This window comes from Pholcus phalangioides, unplaced genomic scaffold (assembly GCF_987345545.1).
Source record: "Pholcus phalangioides strain wild (caught in Gottingen) unplaced genomic scaffold, Ppha-v1.0 ptg000009l_1, whole genome shotgun sequence".
In the NCBI taxonomy this organism is placed as follows: domain Eukaryota; kingdom Metazoa; phylum Arthropoda; class Arachnida; order Araneae; family Pholcidae; genus Pholcus; species Pholcus phalangioides.
The window spans coordinates 36391327-36411931 of record NW_028301602.1 but is presented as its reverse complement, the minus strand read 5'-3'; the positions used below and the strand labels follow the sequence as shown (position 1 = coordinate 36411931).

Genomic DNA, 20605 nt, shown 5'->3' with positions numbered 1-20605 from the left:
TCGTTGCAAAGTCTGAATTTGTTCAGAAACGGAGCTATTGTTGAAGCTTTTTAATCATTTTCGAAATATTCTTGACATTTTGATGGTGTGTATATTGTCATGTAGTGTTTTAGAATAATCGCTTTTCCGAGAACCCCTTGGTCATATGCCTGAAGAATCGAGAACTCATGAAGTAGTATATAGTAGTAGCGTTGCAGGAGGGTGCTTATGCACGAACTGCAACTGCATACAACAGTTTTTCTCATCAGCCCGAAGCCGCAACACACTTTTTTAGTGATCACCTACACAGCTCCTGTTGAAAAACAACTAATGTGTGGAGTAATTATGATATAAGTGTTCTCCCATGTGATACATCAAGAATAAAATGGTACGTTGACAGAAATAACCATGCCAGGCTCACGAAGTAATCACCCGTTTCCGCGAATAGAACAGATAACCCACATAACGCTCTCTAGGTGGATAAATGTTTCAAAAATGTTTGGAAACACATACGTATTTCTTCTAAAAGGCAAAAAGTGTTTTTCACCCCATGCACTGCAATTTTTCCATTTCTTCTGTTTTGGAAATTTATCAGATACGAGATAAGATTTTGCCGCTAAAATATTGTTCTAGAGAGCTCTAAATCAGTCGGCCTTTGAACTGTTACTTCCTCTTTGATGACGACTAAGTTTTTACATATCATTTCAGGTACAAGCTGCAATGCAAACCTACGTTTAAAAAAACTTTTTTTTTTCATCAATAGTCAGATTATCTATAATGTAAATGAATGATGATCAGGTCACCGCTCTTTTCTAATAGGTGGTCGGTAGAACCTCTCTAAGAGGACCATCCTTCATTTCTCAAAAAAACAGGCGCACTTCGAAAATATAGTCTTTTGACGGAAGTGAGCTCACTTATAGCGGAAAAACTCCCCCCCCCCCCCAGTGTCCAATTGTTTCGGACAATCGATGCTCTATTGTGTATCTCACCACTTTAAAATCCTCTTATTTCGGCAATGACAGTCCATATATTTTGTAACTTTGCTTCTACTAATAATTACTTCTCATAATTTTGCTTATTCCAATAATTTGCTTCTCCTAAGAACATGTTTTCTATTCTCCTCCCCCTCCCTCCCCCTTAACTTGTCAGATCAACCACTAGTAGGCGGAATCAGCTTTTGTTCAGATTTTGATAAGAGAGGGGGAGAGACTGTGTTTTTCGGAAATATAACTCCTTTCCCCCTTCCCCTTTGTGGTACTATGGGAATATGCAATCAGGCGTTCTTCACCTTTTTCAGCCGTGACCCAACATCAGCAACAAGATCAGTTTCGCGGCCCCCGAGACTTCGTTTTTCGACTGTGAGTGAATTTTTAGGTCGTGATCTTCCTATCTCGAGAATCCCTAGCTGTTAGTGGATTTTTATGACCTATCTCGGAAACCTCTTGTTTGGATTTGAACAATGACCCATCTCGGAAGCCTCTGCGACTCATGTTTGGTCGTATGAGAGTAATAGAGGAAGAGTATTTCTCTTCCCGGATTCATTTTTTCTCGGAGTTTGAGAAGGGGGGGGGGGAGCACTATCACACCTGCATGAAATCTGGAACAAGTCTTTTTGGAAAAAGAACGTGGCATTTTACAGAGGGTTCGGTTATTTCCACTGCGTCAGTTATAATGCGGATCAGTGAAATATTTAAACCCCTGGAAAGGGTTAAAATCTAGTAGATTTGTAGAAAACCCCCCCTCTTATTTAGAAAACTTCGTTCAGAAATAATCTCTCTTTTGTCAAATTTCGAAACAAATTGATGCTGTCAAAGCTCCCCTCTTGCTTTTTATTTTCCCTTTGCGTTGATCCCGTGGCATGTTGCCAATTTTATTTCAGTTTGAATTACATGCGGAAGACCCCCCCCCCCCTAAAATGAAATAAACAACAATAACAAATTGAAAAGATGCTGTTCTAAGAGGTTTTTAATGCCTACCGGAAGATATCTTCGAGAAGAGCAGGTGTTCTTCAGACCTGTTGGGCGATATCCAAAGAATACTTTCGCTGCATCAGATATGTCTGCCAGTCGGCATTTCGAAATTTTCTTGTTCGTGTTGAATTCGTGCTATTCTTTGCTTTTTTCGAGATGATAAAGATCAGTTCGAAGAGACGAGCACCGCATTTTCAACCCATATGTCTCTACAAAATCATTACGAACTATCCGATTTTATGGACATGCAAGCAGAGGCGTTGTTAAGTGTTTTAACCCTGTTGTTGCTCGAACTGGTTTTTTTTTATTGGAGATTTTGATTTTTGAATTAACTCTCGGGTTGCTCAATCCGATGCTACAAAATGCTGTGGGCACTCTAGCATCCATTACATCCTCGGCTTTGACGCCACTGCCTGCAGGGCCGGACTTGCGCAGGTGTGGTGAGTGCAATCCCATCGGACTGTAAATATAGTTTTTGGACAGTGTGGAACATTTTCAAATATATTGGCTACATTATATAGGGGTGTTGAATGAATTCGTAAATAGTTTAAAAGCTCATAAAAATTGAAGTAATTGGCATATTTGAATGCGGTTTGCGGAAAAGTTATTTTCACGAACGAAGATTTCTTTTGGTGCAGAATTTTTTTTGTCAATAAAAGACCCTGCACGAAAGTAAGTAAAAATGCAGGGTGTATGATTCTCAGCTTATTCCTGAATTTTCCTGTTACTCTGACGCCTACATAAGTTTTCATTGCGATGTTGACATGGGTGGATAAAGCACTATTGGTGAAGTTGCTTTACCTCAGCTAGGAATCGCTGTCCGAAGCTTTTGAAACGTATCGGACACAAAACAGATCGAAGAAAGGTTCGATCAACTCCTGCTGGACTTTTGCACAGCGTCCCCTATCGACAAAAATTGAACTAAATTTTCTCCCCTGTATAAAAAAAAAAAAAACACACTCCCTTCGTGAGAATAACTTTTCCGGAAATGGCATTCAAATATACCAATTCCTTCAATTTTTATGAATTTTTAAACTATTTAAGAATTTGAGAGATCCCCTGTAGCTGTACTATTTGATTTTGATTATTAGAAAGCTTGATATTATATTAATTCATAGATGCCTTACGAAAAATTTGGATCCTACTTTTTACCTCCTACACTCTTCACAGCCCAATTTTTTTTGTGGGCATCCTCACAGAACTTTTAGAGAGCTATGATACATTGGTTCTCTAGTGAAATTTGTATGATGCATTGTTTTTAAAACAAATTTTCCCTTCCCATTGGACTAGAACACTGCCAGCCATCTTGTTGGTGCTGTACCATGTGCATATAAATTTTTCTGAATATTTTCATCAATTCTGGATTCTGCAAATATTTCTTTCATTTATTCTGTTCATTTTGAATTTACATCAGGGGTCTAAATTATTTCTTTCGTCTATTCTGAATTTTTATGGGTGAAAAAATTCCACTGTGATTCACCTACTGCGATTATATCTGTTAATTATTTTTATCATTTTCGATTCTAAATTTACGTTAGTATTCAGACAATTTCTTTCATTAGGTTGCAATTTTGAATGGTTTTGAGAAATCGTTTCTTTCATTTATTTAAAAAATTTTCCAGAAAAAATTTCCATTAAATTTTTTTGTTAAATCAGTGTGTGTGTGTGTGTTCCCATTTTTTGTACGGAAATTTTTCAGCATTCCTGTATATTTTGTGAAAATGTATGAATATCTGGATGTGACGATTCCCCCTTTCCCACAGAATATAAAATCGGGGCTAAGTTGTCCCGAAATTAAGACGCGCCTCTGGCCACCATTATTATTTTCGCTCCGACCCAGCGTCTGGTAAGGGCGGCCCTGCGTACTTATTCTAATATTCCTCATGGCTGGTCTTGCGATTAATGGGTCTCATTCATTAAAGTTTGTCCGCAAAAATTGCGTGTCACCCATTTACTTGATTCTCTCTTGAAAATTGTTTTTTATATAAAGTCAACCCTCGGTTGACGAACGTCTCTGTTTGCGAACATTTCTGTTTAGAAACACTAAAAAAGATTTTGATAATTTTTGTCGCACCACGGTCATTTCCTGCACACGAGGGCTAATTAGCCCTCTTTTGTTTTTGGCCCTTTTTTATACTCACCGAGAGGTTGGTGCGTTAACCTCTCGGTGTAGGGTTCCTGCTACAGCAATCTTTTTCTGTGGTCACGTTGCCTTTTCTATTGCACCCCTGTGTCATGAAAGTTTCTAACGAGGACGAACCGAGTATCGAACTCGCGACACTTGCAAACATCTTTTGGTTCTTTAGGCGATTATCATATTGACCTGGGCTACCGCGCCAAGGGGTTTTTGGAGATTTTGACACTGAGATTATAGATGATACATATTCAAGAAGCCCGACTGATCTGGCATCGTTTTTATTCTGTTTTCGTTTCTTTCGAATTATGGTAATTTTTTCAGTGTTGGTTTGATGATAAGCAGTGCTCGGATGTTGATGTGATTTGCATTTATTTTTTAATTTTTTGCATTTTTCAATGTTCTCATTTTTAATGCATTTTTCAGGTTTTAGGTAATTTTTTGGCATTTTTAGAATATCTTTTCACTTTTAAAATTTTTCCAAAATAAAAAGTAGGCTAAAATCTTTTTTAAACAAAAAAAAAAGTCTTACTTTCAATCACTTGTATCTTCCTTTATACATAGATGACGAACAAAGATTAGAATCAATTCCAGGTAAATTTAGTATTTAGTAAAAATTCCAAGAGCTGGTGGGTCAAAGACACTTGACCAAACAATAAGTGAAAGTAAATCCAAGAAATTCTGATCCGTTATGAGATGTTGAGAGAGAGAGAGAGGAATTTTCATTATATAATACTCGGTATAGTACTCGCATGTACTACAGAAGGAATTTTAAAATTTGCATATTAATTTTGAATGATTTTGATCCGTAAGAATTCTGCATGCAGTAAGATTTCGTAAGCTTTGTTTTGCCTTGGGAATATTAAAGAATTGATGACCTGTATTAGATCAATCTTCAGCATACTGGTTTCCAACATTCAGTCCTTGCCGGAAAATTATGAAGCTTATTGATGCTATCAGTGTGTTGAAAGTAGGTTACGCCAATTTGCCATCAAGCAATTCGAAAAATTAATGGGGACAAAGCAGATTTATTACCTGCAGAAAATTTTTTGTTGACTTTAAGGGAACTTCTAGAAGTTTTGAGAAATTGAAGTGAAATTAATACTGGGAGTAGATCAGATTTCTTCTCCTCCAAATAATAACATCTGTTGATGTTGAGAGAAGTTTATACTGTCTTTTCAGAAATTTCTATTTTTGTCTTGGATTTCCCAACAACTCATAAATTATGAATTGGTTATTTGAAAAATTCTCCATTGGCAATTTTTGATGAAATCTAATGTTGAGAATGAATGTGATTTTCAACAGGTGCAAAGAAGAATTTTTTTCTTTTACCTCCAGTCAAAATAATGACTGATTCAGTCTCTAAAGAAATTACTTTTGTTATTTTAATAGCGTTTTTTGGAGAATTTTTCTTTTCGTTTTTAAGGCATTTTTTCGAGTTTTTTTAGACCATTTTTATGGTCATTTTTCATGATTTTTTTTAGGTCAACAACATCCGGGCCTTGATGGTAACCATTGTTTATGCACGGGAGCTTTTGTGAAAGTTCACACTAGAAATCTTCGGAGTCCCAGGAACGGAATAATTCATTGTACATTGATTTCTACGGGAAAAATGATTTCGGTTTGCGAACAATTCAATTTACGAACAGACTTCAGGAACGAATTATGTTCGTAAACCAAGGGTTGAATGCACTAATTTTTGCTTTGCCGCTCAATGTTTATGTTTGCGTGGGATCACTCACAAGAAATAAATCCACGTGCCAAACCCGGAAGTTATTCGCTCCACGTAAACTAACGGAAAGTAGCCAGATTCATTTTCTAGCATTAAAAGGTGGAGCCTCTCAGAGCGAACGACCTATTTATTTCGTTTGAGGCAATAATGTCAGTTTGTCCAACATTATTTCCCTGATGGCTATCCCTTTTAAATCTTTGACCATCTGTTCCTTATAAAAATTCGATTTTCTCTCCCTCTTGCGAACTAATTTCTCCGAGCTGAATGAATGAACGCCAGGGGCTTCTTCACTGGACTTATCCCGTTGCCGAGATCTGTTTTCTCCGAGCTATGAGCCGGTAATAATTGAAGCATGAAAGTCAATTAACGATAGGAGAAAAAAACTCGACATCATCACATTTGCAAGTTTTTAATTGAAAACTAATAATTAAAATTGATATTTATGTGCATTTTACGGAATTGACCTCAAACGCTTCATTTTACGGTAATGATATTTGCTTTACAGTGAGACCTCTCTAATAAGGAGTTTACGGAAATTCCGCCTGCCCTGACCACGTAAGTGACGAATTGAGTGACCATATGAGTGACCGCATCAGTGATCAAGTGAGTGACCGTATTGATTATACACGATGTAATGACATCATACGGTCACTCGTAGGGTCACTCATACAGTGACTTGCTTGGTCCCTCACATGGTCAATCACCCACTCACTTAGTCACTCATATAGTCTCTCACTTGGCGTGGGCGGCAATACGAGGGGGGGGGGGAGAAAGGGGCATTGCCCCCCCCCCCCCCCCAGCGTCAAAGGTGGAGTCGACTGATCTAATGTATATATATATGAATTGACATCATCGTGCCCTCCCAGACTTCCAATCTATCTGCGCATATGTTACTTGGTCATTCATATCATCACTCACTCGATCACTCATGCAGTCAGGGCAGGCGAAATTTCCGGACTCCCTAATATAAGGCCAACCTCTATTCCTCAGAAAACTGACCCTATGAAAAGAGATGAAATTTAATTAAGATAATTTAATGTTTCCGTAAATTAAGATAAATTTACGGAAACAAAATATACATCCCAGACAGAAAAAAAATTCGGCCGTATAAAAAGGGGTAGCCCTCCAAAGAGGATTTTGTTGCAGCTTATTGAGGAAAGTGAATGAATTTCGTCCTATTGATCTAATTAAATATGCTTTCCTTTTAATTAATGGTCCATGGTGTGGACAGGATGGCAAAACAATCGATGGATATTTAACATGTTGGACGTATTTCGACCTTGAACTTTGATGAACCAATCAGTTTGTTCTTGCATTTCTTTCCTTTGTTCATCACAAAGGACAAACAAAAGTGGCGCGTTTCCCTGCTGGAAATTTGCCAAAGCTTACGTCACTTTTCCCGCGTGGTTACATTTCCTGTCATCGACTTTTGTGTCTGCGGTTCCATTTTTGGCGGGCAATTAACACGAACCATTTCTTCATACAAACGGAATCGCTTGGGGAGTGGGGGTGGAAGCCAAAGTTGCCAGTCTCGTCCCGTACATACGGGATTCAAGAAGTACTTAGGATCGGGGAGGGGGTGCTTCGGTGCTCTACGATATTGATACAAATGGAGCAAATTCGGAATTGAAAACAATGAAGCAATCAAATATGCACAAATTTTAGTTTCCGATGTCTGAAGCTGTCCCAGTCTGCAAACCACGGGCAAAGATATGAGGGGAACCCCCCCCCCCCCCCAGCGTCAATGACGGAGCTGACTGATCTATGAATTTGCATCATCATCATCATCATCATCATACCCCCTCCCATCCCAGCCTTCCACGTCTATCTGCGCCTATGTTGCCAACTAGTGAGAATGCAGGACAAAAAAACATCGAAGTACGATTGTCTACGACGCATTCACTGAATTTCATTATCTTCAAATAATAGGGACATTGGAGAATAAAGTTATAGAAAATATTTGGGGAGAGGACTTCGGGTCCATGAGCACTATACAATTTTACACCTACGATAGGGACCGACCCAGAACTACCATTTGAAAGAGTCGCTTCGCACTCATGGTAATAGAAATGCAAGATGCAAGAGCAAGATGTTGCTATATATAAGCTTCAGCTTAGAAAATTTAAATATTTCAATGAAAGAAATCGGAGAAAAAACTACTCTTTTCGCCAGGGTTCCTCCACACGATTATTTTCGCACAAGGCCTCCATGTCTTTCAACAGCGGCCCTGTGTTAAATAGATTCGGGGAGGGGGGGGGGACGCGCATAAACGCCGCATTGGTAGAGAAGTGCCGTTGTCTCCCAGAATGAAACTTTTAAACACGTGAACACCACTGTGTTTCTACCGGAAATTACCGCTGTTTGTTAAGACGGGTCTGATTTAAACCAATGCCGTCTCAACATCACAATGGGCCCCGAGCGAAATGATAATTTGGAGCCTTCACAATTCCAAAAGTACTTGCCTACCAAGTTATATACTTCAAGGGCGAGAGGCAGATGCAGGGAGGGGGTACATACAATACAGTCTAGAGTAGAGTCTAGTCTAGAGTCTGCTCTAGACGGTATTGGTACATAGCCCTCAAAAATGATTAAAAAAAAGCTTTGTAAAAGTTATAAATATTAAAAGACAATATCTTGAGAATGCTAGTTTTAATCTATTTCTTTCACATTTAAATTGACAGTTTTTAAAGGTTAGTAACTAAAAATGTGTCTGAGGGAGATTAATTGTGTCCTCCCTCAGACCATCTACTTTTGTCGTCCATCCTGAAGGTAGGTTTTTGCGTAGTGCCGTCTTAACGTCGCGTCGCCCGGGTGGCCCCAAGAGAAGAGGGGCCTCACAAAAATGAGATCTTATTGAAATTTTTGAGAGTGAGTGTGTATATTTGCTAGGGAGGGCCTTAGAGAAAAATCACTTTGCCCAGGGGTCAATGATGCTGTTAAGACGGTCCTGGTTCTGCGTACGCCCCTGCTTGAGCCTACACCATACTAGAGGTAGTGTTGTTTGAGCCCAGTTGGGGTCCATGCAGGGACGTACGCAGGATCGACCTCTAGGAGTGCGGGCGATTTAGGAGAGGGGAAATGATCACAAAGAATTCTTCCAGTGAAATTTTTGGGTTAGTCACATTCAAAACAAGGCATTTTAAATTAATAGAAATCGATTTGAGGCAGCAAATAAAAACATTTTCTTTCGATACTTTAATTTTTCTACAAAACTGAGGGAGAAAAAAAAAAACACTTTTAAATATTTTTAATTTTAATCATTCCGGGGGGGGGGTTATGGGTGTCCCCAATGCCATCCTGTATCGGCTGTGGGCAAGGCCATCTTAATATCATCATGGGCCTCGGGCCTAGTTGTTATTCCGAGGCCCTACCTGGTAAATTCTTGATTTTTTTGAGGATCCTCTTCTCTTGAGGGCCGTGCCTGGGTGGGCCCATACGTTAAGACTGCACCTACCTGGCGAGACATTTACTTTCGAAAATTTCAACCAGATCTCATTTCGAAAGGCCCCTTTGCACTTGAGGCCCACGTCGTGCCCGGTGGACCCATGCGTTGAGACGGAACTTCCTCTACCTGGTTAGAAATGTCTGTTCAGATCAAAGATGCTTAGTCAGCCGTGGCAAGCACACATTTTTGTGCCCACTTGCGATGTTGAAGGAGAGGCTAAAGGGTTAAATTTGTGCCCCCCCCCCTGGGCACCAGACCCACCCGCGCCCCCCTGGTTGCGGCCACGTGCCTGTCTACCAATTTGCATGCTTACTCTAAAAATTCTCAATCATATCTCCATGAGGTCCCCGGGCCCATGCGTTAAGACGGCACTGCCTGTGGGTCCATGCACAGGATTTGCCGTTTTAAGGGGCAAATAAATTTTTCTGAAGCTCCTATATGGCTACAAACGCCTCTGCCCACTAATTCACATGCTGAATCTCGGAAATTCACCCGATCTCATTATCATGAGGCCTCCCCCCCACCTCTGCACTTGAGGACAAGGCCGTCTCAAGAGCACCATGAGTGCTCGGGTAAAGTGATTTTTCTGAGGCCCTCTCTACCACGTAAATTTACATGATTAACTACGTATATCACAATTATTTGTGAGGCCCCTGGGCCGTGCCCTGGTTGGTCCATGCTTCATGAAGAGACCCGGTAGAGGAAAATATTGTTGAATAAATAATACACTTGACTCTTGATGTGTTTTACGTTCTTTTATGTAATAAATTTCCATTTCAAATCGTCGGCATGAGCGGAATCCGGACGTTCTTGACACTGAAAATATCATTTTATCGTGTGCCGAAAATATGAAAACTAAGACGAATTTAGGTTCATTCATTTTTTTTTTGGCATTTCTCCCCCCCCCCCCATTTTCATTTATCGTCTGATTAAAATGCCAAAAAATATGGGGGGGGTTCAATCACAGAGGGCAGACCTTTAATTAATTTGGCTGCACTTTTACAGAAGGCTATTGTGTTGGCGAGAATTTTCAGTGCTGTGTTTGGCGAGCCTTTCGTGAAAAGAGATGCAGGAGGCAGCCAACGTCAGCAGCAGCAGCAGGTTGAAAGAAACAAGACGACCGTGATGATGATTCCGTTTCCTGGAGGTGTTTACAGCTGATCGTGTATGTGTGATGTTGCGTTGTGTTTCCGTTTCGTTGTTAGCTTCGTCACAGTAATAATAACAACAATAATAATGATGATGATGATGATAATAATAATACTGTCCTCATAATCGTACAAATTAATAATCGCAGCTACACCGAGGCTATTTGTGTTATAATACCACCCCCCGCAGTCCCTGTGCTGTTGATATACACTTCGATGTGATACGGATCATTTTATGCAGTTGTGTGTGGTAAGTTTTTTTTTTTTTTTAATGCTCAGTCAGTGGTGTACCAATTGATAAATAAACGCGCTCTCCTTGGTCTACGATTATGCTGAAACTATATTTTGTATTGCAAATCTGTATGCTGTACGCTGCCAATATTGTCTGACTGTGAGCAGAGGTATATATATATATATATATAAAAACAGGGCCGCAACTAGGGGGGGGGGGAAAGTGGGAGCAGGCCGATCTTGTGCCCCGGACCAGAGGGGGCGAAAATTTCATCGTTTTATCTCTCCTTTAGTATTACAAGGGGGCGCCAAAATGTGTGCTTGCCCCAGCTGACCAAGTATCTAGTTGCTGCCCCTTATATATATATATATGTGGGAAGAAGGGGGCTTAGAGAGGCTGAAGCCCAGGGTGGCAAGTGTGAGGAATGAGTGGCAGTTCAGAGCCTTACGGGCAAAGTGATTTTTCTGAGGCCCTTCCTAAAACATTTCAACCAAATATCATTTTTGTGAGGCCCACAGGCCCATGCGTTAAGACGGCACTGATGAGTGGTCAAGGAAATTAGTAGAACAGGAGAAGTATAGAGTGTTCAAGTATGTGAGTAAAAGAGTGACCTAGAGAGTGTGGGCATGCGAGTGACTAAAAGAGGGACTTGGAGACGTGTATTTGAGAGGGGGACCGAGTGGTGGCCCAAGACAGCAAATTTGAGGAATGAGTGGGCCAGTAAAATTAGACTAAGAAAGGAGAAGGACAGTAAAATTTGCATATCCCACAGGCAGGGAAACCATAAATCTGTCTTTGACTGCAGGCCAAGATTCTGTTTATTTCTGAAATTGAGCATTTTGTGCCATCTATTTGATAGTACACACAGTTGGAGCCCATGGACTCAGGGACACCCAGGTGCATAGGGGGACTTCATGTGAGATTAGAATTAATCTTTTTTTTTTGATACAACATAAAATTCTAAATTGGGGTTGTTGGTACTAGGTATGCTCCCTCGAGCAACATCCTTCTTCTCAGGGCCCCATAATGCGGCATATAGGCTGCATGCAGTCAAGTCATATCAAGGTCTCTGTTACCTTTAAAGTGTAGAAATCAGGTAATGTGTACAGGGTCATTACTGGATGCCTGGTCAGCCAGGGCAAACATGCATTTTGGTGCCCTTTATAATGATGAACAAGAGGTTAAAGGGTGAAATTTGTGCCCCCTCTGGTCCAGCACCCGGCGCAAGAGACTTTTTTTGCACCGGCCCCCCGCCCTATTGTGGCCCTGAATATGTACATTACCTAGATAATCTGCAGATCAACTAGACCAATTTGTTAAAGTGCACAATCATCTCCAAAATATAAGTTACCTATTTTTTGCGTAGACAATCTGCACTCGTTGAAATGAAAATATCTTTGCTTGGTGCAACAGTAGCTTGGTGCAACAGTAACATTTTTGTACTCTTAAATTAATACTCAGACTAACAGTTCAGTAATAATAGGTATTACAAATTGAAAAATCTGTTATATTTTTATCCTATAAAATTCATTTATCCCATAAGTAATTTATCAGCCTAGTTAATCTGCAGATTACCTAGGCAATGTTCACACATTCCAGCTTTAATGGTAATATCTTCACCAACTTGTAATAGTTTTCTACACAGTGCTTTCTTAATGCATTGGCGACCCATGCATGGCCTCAAGTGTGATAATGATTTGGGAGTACTGTGTTGCTAAATACTCAACCTTCTTCAAACCAAGCATAACTCCAGTCTATCGCCATTGGCAATTTACTACCGAATGAGGAATGAGTTGTGCCAGAAATGTGACTGTATGTACGTAACAGTTAGAGAGTGCGTATATAGCCATAGGCGGAGATAGACTTAGAAGTCTGGGGGGGGGGGCATGATGACGATGATGCCAATTCATATATACATTAGATCAGTCGATTCCACCTTTGATGCTGATGCCCCCCGTATCTCTTATATAGTATTGTGTCTGGTTTTTCAGTGCTGCCATCTATATTTCAGTGAAATGTAGTGATTGAATATTTTTACTGTTGGTAGGTCTATTGCTGACTGTGGCGAGAATACTTGCACTTTGTAAACATTCCTCTGGAGAATTTCTAACGAATTGGTACATGTAGAAATGTGTTCTTTGAATGTATGTGTGGCTCTTAATGCATTCGTGTTTTCAGAGATGTGCTTGTTTCATGCTATAGGCTAGGGATGTCACTACCCATTTTCCCCATAAGTGAAAATGGCAAATGCCCGAATTTTCCCATGTTATAAAAGTATCGCTTCAAAAGTCCAGCTGCTATATGCAGAGAGACTTTTTCAATTGACTGGCTCACAATCGCATCTCAAAGTTGAAACACAGCAGAAAACCAACTTGAGAGACCACGACTGTGTTGCTAACGAGTTTGAATCTGGATCCTTACCATGAAAGTCCAGCATAATGCCAATGATTTTGTATGATTTTCAAGTATAAGCATGAGTGAAGCATAATGCCAATGATTTTGTATGATTTTCAAGTATAAGCATGAGTGAAGCATAATGCCAATGATTTTGTATGATTTTCAAGTATAAGCATGAGTGAAGCATAATGCCAATGATTTTGTATGATTTTCAAGTATAATCATTAGTGAATTGGTAGGCAAGTATTACTTTTGGCCAGGTAAGCACTTGAACATCGCTTTGCTCAGGGATCCCCCCTGGTGCTTTTGAGACAGCCCTGTTGTACAGTTTATTTGTGATAGAAGGAATGTTTGCAGCATAATGTTTCCATCTATTTTTTTAATTTTTTATTTACATGACTTCTTTTTTCTGTGCATTGCAAAAAAATTATAGTCGCATATCTACACAAATGCTGCATTTTGAGTTTTTATAATACAGAAACAATTTCATCATGCTCTGTCATTCACTTGCTGCTCAGATTTGAATGAACATTAGTTAGCTGTATCTATAGGCCTATCTTATCCAGTTCTTGTTTTAGATCAATTCAAGTCCAAATAGAGTTATATTGTGTAGCTCAGGAGGTGCACAACCTCAGGCTCATGAACCAAGTGCCGGCTGCAAAAAGTGTTCATAAAAAGAAGTATCTATTCACCATAAGTTCGTGAGTTTGTGGCCTGTGAGCAGTAGTTATCTCGAATATCTGATCTGGGGGCTGAAAAGGGTTGTGCAGTGTGCACCCCTGGTTTAGCATAACACTTTGAGCTGAAAATCTAATAATTTTTTTCCAAGTTATTTTTATGATGTGTATGTCAGAAAAAGTAATTTGAGTTGAATTAATGAGTTCTTAATGTGAATGAATTGTATCAGATATTATCTTATTTAAGCATTTTCCAATCACTTTTGTGACCCATTTTTTCTATTTCAATTTACAGATATATTTTTGGAGCCAGATGATGTAAAAGAAAAACAATTATGAATTATATCGGAAAGTTCATATCAAACTTCAAGGGTTTTTATAATGACATTAACTCAGCAACTTTAACTGGTGCTATTGATGTTGTTGTGATACAGCAACCAGATGGAACGTATACTTGCTCACCGTTTCACGTTCGTTTCGGCAAAATCGGGGTGCTCAGAAGCCGAGAGAAAGTGGTAAGTTTTACTACGAAATTTTAAATTTTTATTTTTGTATAATTTACAGCCAGAATATTCTGTTTAGCACCACCAATCAAGGCCAAATGAAAATGACTTCATAAGCAGAGTGACTTAATGAATCTGCCTGCTTGGCTAATTAGTTACTTATTCTGCAACAACCTATAAAAATCAATGTTATTCGTGGGTGACATTAAAAGAGAGATATCAATGTAATACAGATGTCTGACTGTACTTGTGATTTATCAATTTGTGCTTTTAAAAATAATTATGTTGTATGTATATATAGAGAAGGGTAAATAGTATAAAATTAATATTTGACATGATTTTATATATCTTTCTAATCTCTTTGCATACATTTTTGTAAGTGTAAAACTTTTATTAGTTCACCTTTATGAGCTTTAGGGCCTTGATCTTCCTCTCCAGTCAGTGTTTATCAATGTATTTTACCAAATTATCCTTCATTTTTTTTCTCAACTTGTCTTGTATGCTGTGTAGATTTTCTAAATACCTTATAAGTTAACATATCTTTTCCCTTACATGAAGTTTTTCTCAAAGCCTCCAAGCTTTTGCAATGTTAAGTGAGTTAATTGTGACTTCCTGTATGTTTTATGCCGTAATGCTAAATGAGACTTCTAATAGACCTACTATGTAACTATGACTTCTCATATGTTTCATGCTGGTTTTCTCAAATATCAACATGCAAGTTGATGTGTTTATACTTTATAGTAGGGCTGGGAATCAATTAATCAAAAAGTTTTAATCAATTAACCAACTGATTAATCAAATTTTAATCAAATATTTTTTGTGACCATATAATATTAATAAGGTGCTGTAAAAATATATTTTTTTGCATTTCACGGACCTATCCGGCAGATTTAAACAAATATAGGAATAGATAAAAAAATTAGGGCTGCCCGCTTGAAGCAATTTAATATGCTGAACATAATTTTGTCAAAACCTCTAATTTTTTCATTTGGATCTTGTCGTTTTTTTTTAAATCTCTTTTTTTTATCGTCATTTTAGATTACTCACTGATTAACTAATAATTGAGTGACATAAACTAATTTCGATCATAATGTTGCTTGCTCTATTCTCGAAATGGCTGCTGAAACTGCTCTCAAGTGGTACATGAGAGAAGAGGAGCTGATGCTTTTTCAAGAATATGAAAAACTGCTGCTCCCAGTGGAGACGATAAAATTTGATCTTGTCTTCTAAAACTCCCATCAAACTCAATTTGAAACTGAAATCATGTTTCATTTTGAATCGACCTGTCGAAAATCAATATTTGATTAAAATATCACTTATACAAAATATTATGTAGGAGGACGCAATTTGTAAAACATGTAATAAATTTTTTCAAACCTTTCAAACAAATCAAGTTAATTCATAAATTTCTAATAAAAATTTTAATCGAATTGATCGAGTTGATTAACTCAACTATAAGTTTTAACTGCGATTAACAATTGATCAATTAACTGACCCTGATTAATCGGACCAGCACTAGTTTATAGTGAATGTTTTTCAGTTGTACCTTGGATAACTTGTACTTAAAGACACTAATTCTTAGAGAGATAATGACTTTCAAATCTTTTAGTTTAGCTATATTTTTTAATTGCATGAATTTCTTTATTTTTATAAGTACGCTATCTTCAAGGCATTTACATTTTTGAAATTATTATTCTCAGGTTGATATTGAAGTCAATGGAGAACCAGTGAATATTCACATGAAACTTGGCGAGTCTGGTGAAGCCTTTTTCGTGGAAGAAGTAGAAGATGAAAACGAAGTTAGTGAAAATTACAAATTAAAGGATTACCTTATTTTTTGATTATAAACAAATTAAGTGCAGCACCAATGAAGTTTGATTGGTGATCTTCTTTTTGAGTCTTTCACCCTTTTAATTCATTTTCTTCATTGTTACATATTGGCAAATGCTCAATGTAATGTGAAGATAGTTCAGCTGTTTTTCTTACCCTTTCTCAATTATTATCATAAAAAAAAAAAAGAATCTTTCAATCAATCTTTTTAAAATTTTCAATCTAGTATTTAAAACTTCAAATACCACTGTAAATTGACCAATGATTCAACAACCACTCCTCCACAGATTCCAGTACATCTTGCTACATCACCATTGCCTGCAGTGCCAGATATTGGTGCAGAATTACAGAAACTTAGATTAATTGAAAAGAAAGATGCCACTGAAAGTGTGACTTTTACTACTGGATACCCAAGTGATAATGAAGCTGATGAAAAAGATGGTGCAGCGAGACCTTATGAAACTCTTTCAAACTCAGAACGAGCTGTGTTGGCTCTGAAAACATCAGAGGATCCCAAGAATGTCTGTTCTGATCCTTTTATAACAACACTAGAAGAAAATAGGAATGTGGACATGACGTTTCCAGAAGTTGATGTTTCCAGTGATTTAATTGACTCTGAGGATGGCTACAAAATTCGAAAAAAGAGAAGAAAGCGAAGTTCTGCCAAAAGAAGGGTGAAGACTCGTGATATGAATATTCCCAGCTCTCTAACCTCATTGGACAGGAGAGAAAGGAATCAGACACAAGATGACACAAACTGTGGCAAACCTACTGTCAGTGATAAAAACGAAAATCCGGAAGACATCTTCCAGATGGACAATGATTATGTAGAGTCTGATGAAGATGAAGGTTTTCCATGTACGTCGGGAGGATTGAGCAGATCTGTTAGTCTACCAGTGAATTGTAACAAAGAAATAACAGCAGATTGGCCTATTAGGAAGATGTCTTCAACTTTTACTGGCGAATTTCATCCATTTAGTGATGGAGATGTCACGCCTCGTTCTAGGTATTTTAATATTTTTACTTATTTTCTTTCAGTTTATGATAATCCTGTTATTTTATTTGATATGCTTATTATTCATTATTTACATTGTAAATCAATCTGCTATCAAATTTTTAAAAAATTAACATAAATTGATTGAAAAAGACCTTATTTGTGATAAAAACATCTATAGAGACATGAAATAAGCTCTTAGGTGTCATACAGTATCAGTTTTTTTGTTAAAAATTTACGTGTTACATATGGTACAGTGAAATATCAATATAATGACGTTCTGTAGACTAATGGGGAAAAATCATAGAGAGGTTATTCAATAACATAGTTGGCGCATAATGATCTTCCAGTTCCTTGCACTAAAAAAACTAAAACCCAATCCAATCCATAGCAGTGTTATTGGCACCAAATTTAGACTGTTTGCATCTCTTCAAGTTCAGTGTTGATGGTCCTGTCAGGGATTGTTCTTATGAGTATTTATCCATCAAACACACAAGATAATAATTAATAAATTAATTACATGCTGCTTCTTATTAGGACTGTTCATACTTCGCAGCTTTATATTCCTTCCAAACCACCATTTATTATAAACAGTGTATTATTGTGTGTGTAAGTGTGTGTTTAAGTTGTACATAAGTTGTGTATAAGTGTATTATATGACCAGTTAAAAAAAAATGATTGAATGTCAAACTCTGTGTGTGCAGGTCAACATTGACAAATCTGGCAATATCTGGACCTGAGGATTGCTGGATTTTGGATGGTTATCTATGCCAGTGGTTCTCAACCTTTTCAAACCCGCAGCCTGGTTTCCATTCACTTTTGTGAGTCGAAGGCCTGGTCAAGCACACGACCAACAAAAAATGAATGAGGAAAAATTTAACGGTTAATCACTTGCAGCCTGGTATGAATGATGCCAGGGCCCCAGAACCGGGCTGCAGCCCGACAGTTGAGAAACACTGATCTATGATGCATACAGAGTTTCCTGAGTCTCTGTCTCATAAACTGTTTGTACTAGAGGTATGGCTCCAGTTTAAAAAATGCTCAGAATGTGTTTAGAAATCATCCTGTACCAGTTTTGGAAATGAAAATGCAGTATGGCACAATCTATGGCTAAATTCTTATGTGGTTCTCCTTTCCTCTACCTCCTGATTAGAAAGTTGCTCGTCTCTCCTGGGGCTGAAAAAATTTCTCGTTTCACAGTGTAGTGTTTGCTGAGGTATTTGAATTCAAAAATTGGAGAAAAGTTGGGGAAAAACAGCATAAATGAGGTAAAAAGCATTCGTTAGTTCATGGTTTTTTTCCCCACCTTTTCTCACATTTTTGAATTCAAATATCTTAGTGAATATTGTACTTAGTAACACAGATTTTTTTTTTTTCTGGGGCTCGAAGGAGACAAAGCAACAACTTTCTAATTGGAAGCTGGAGTGACTGTATAAAAAATTTAGATGTTTTTATTTTGTGGCACACTGTATTTTAATTTTCAAAACTTGTACTGAGGGATTTCTAAACATATTTTTGAACATTTTTTGAATTGTAACCATATCTCTGCAACATGCGGTTGATGAGATAAAGGCCAAATTAACTTACAGGACACCCTGTCGGTGTGTGTGTGTATATATAACAGAATATAATATGTATAACAGCAAATAATATATATATAAATAACAGCAAATTATTACCTGTGTAGTCCTTTAAAAAAAGAAAAACTCTAAATAAAAAGCAAACAAAATTTTAATGTTCACCATTAATTTTAATAAAATTGCTCTAGAATTTTAGTTCTACTAAATAAATTAATTATAAAGCACACTATCATAGTAAATTTGAAAATACATTTCGAAAATCCATGCTGGAAATCTGAAGGAACCAGGTTATTTATGGCCAAACTTCTGAGTGTCAAATCTGTATTGTTTTTTCATTTGAAACTTAAAAGTGTTCTAAAATGATAATTCAATGTGTGTATTGCATTTGTATAAATTTATAGTATTTAATATTAATTTCAAATTATTGCTAAGAGACTATGTCAACATTTTTTATTATGAAAACAGTTTTGTTCCTACAAATCAGTTAACAGGAAATCTATTTTGTGTGAACAATTCTGATAGTCTTTTCAGTTTTTCGTTTTCGAAGTTCAACTGCATTTATCACTGAATAATATCGATGGACACACACACACCTCCCTTATGTTTAATGTACTCTATTTTTGGGTATTTTCATCCTTTACACAATAGCAACCTTACTTGAACATTTATAATTCCAAAACTATTAATATAAATAAGCTGTAAATTATTTTCATGTTTCTTCATGCTGCTGAACAATGGGATTTAATGAATACTTTAATATATTCATACTTTTTTTTCTTTATTTCTGTTAGTCCTACTGGTTCTAGACCACCAAGTCCTAAGTCAGACACAGAGTATGAAAATCAAAAGCTAGAGCTATCTCAGCAAGAAATTAATGAGCCAAGTTGGGGTTGGGGTCAGCTGCCAAATGTGCCAAACAATAACACTAATTCTCAAGGCTCTAATAATGAACCAAGTGGTTCTGGAGTTGGTGCAGAAGACAGTAAAGATAGTGATGGTGGGTATTATCACAATGAAATTTAATTCTTCTTTTTAAATATTTGGTGTTTTATAAGTTTTTAAAACATATTCTATGAATTTTACTAAGCCTTCACTAATTTTTCAGTATCGTTATCACTTTTTTGATATTTTTCAAGTTCTTTTGAATGGCATACAGAGATATTTTGTCAGGGAAATAATTTCATTATCCATTATGCATATCTGTTTAACCTTCTGGTTACATTTTGATGAACTGTTAGGCAAGGTTAATTAGTCATCTGTCTATTGTATCAAAGGATGTTTGACATTTCATGAGTTTGAAACCTAATCCATTCAGCCTTTGCTAACATCTTTCCTAACGCAGCTACTACCACAGGTATAACATATAGTGGTCAGCTGAAGTTGGTTTTCTGTGGTTTTCTAACTTGAAGTCAGGAATGAAAGCCAGTATTCGATTTGTAAAGGTCTTTCTGCAGAGAGCAGGCAAACCTTCAACACAATATTTACATGAGACAAGAATTTAGGCTCTGCCATTTTCATTTAAAATTATGGAATACAGGTGGCAACATCATGAAACATCCATAACTATGACAATATAAATATGTTACGGCTACACATACTTACTTAACAAACTGGCATGTACTAATTCATTAAAAATTCCCCTGGTGCTGGAAGGTTAAGTAGTAGTGGCTACTAAAAAACACCAGTGAAAGACAGATAACACCATGATGATAACACAAATACATTGCTACATTTTTTTCTTAATCGAGCACAACTCCAAATATATTGACATTTAGTAATTCATTCCCATTTTATATCCTTTCATGGGTAAGTGAGTTGTGCTGGAGGTGTGTGTACACCCCACAGTCTTTATGCCAGTCTAGCGTTGTGTATGAAATACAATCACTGAATATTTGTGCCATTGTAAGGTCTGCTGTTCTTTGTAGTGGGGAGCATGGGTGGAGTTATGGGGAAGATATGTCCCCCAGGGTGAATGATGCAGTCA

At 37.5% G+C, this 20605-nt stretch overlaps 1 protein-coding gene across 2 annotated transcripts in view; it reads left to right on the top strand.

Moving 5' to 3' along the window:
• Lpin (phosphatidate phosphatase LPIN) overlaps positions 1-20605 on the top strand; it is a 53862-nt gene that overhangs the window by 7382 nt on the left and 25875 nt on the right. The window contains exons 1-5 of one of the 2 annotated variants that reach the window (XM_089236037.1): positions 10360-10658; positions 14010-14229; positions 15918-16016; positions 16335-17053; positions 19413-19618. In XM_089236037.1, coding sequence (XP_089092163.1) covers positions 14050-14229; positions 15918-16016; positions 16335-17053; positions 19413-19618 — 1204 coding nt within the window. In that variant the 5' untranslated portion in view covers positions 10360-10658; positions 14010-14049. Of the gene's footprint in view, positions 1-10359; positions 10659-14009; positions 14230-15917; positions 16017-16334; positions 17054-19412; positions 19619-20605 lie in introns of those variants that run through there. The other variant, XM_089236038.1, reaches the window with a different exon arrangement.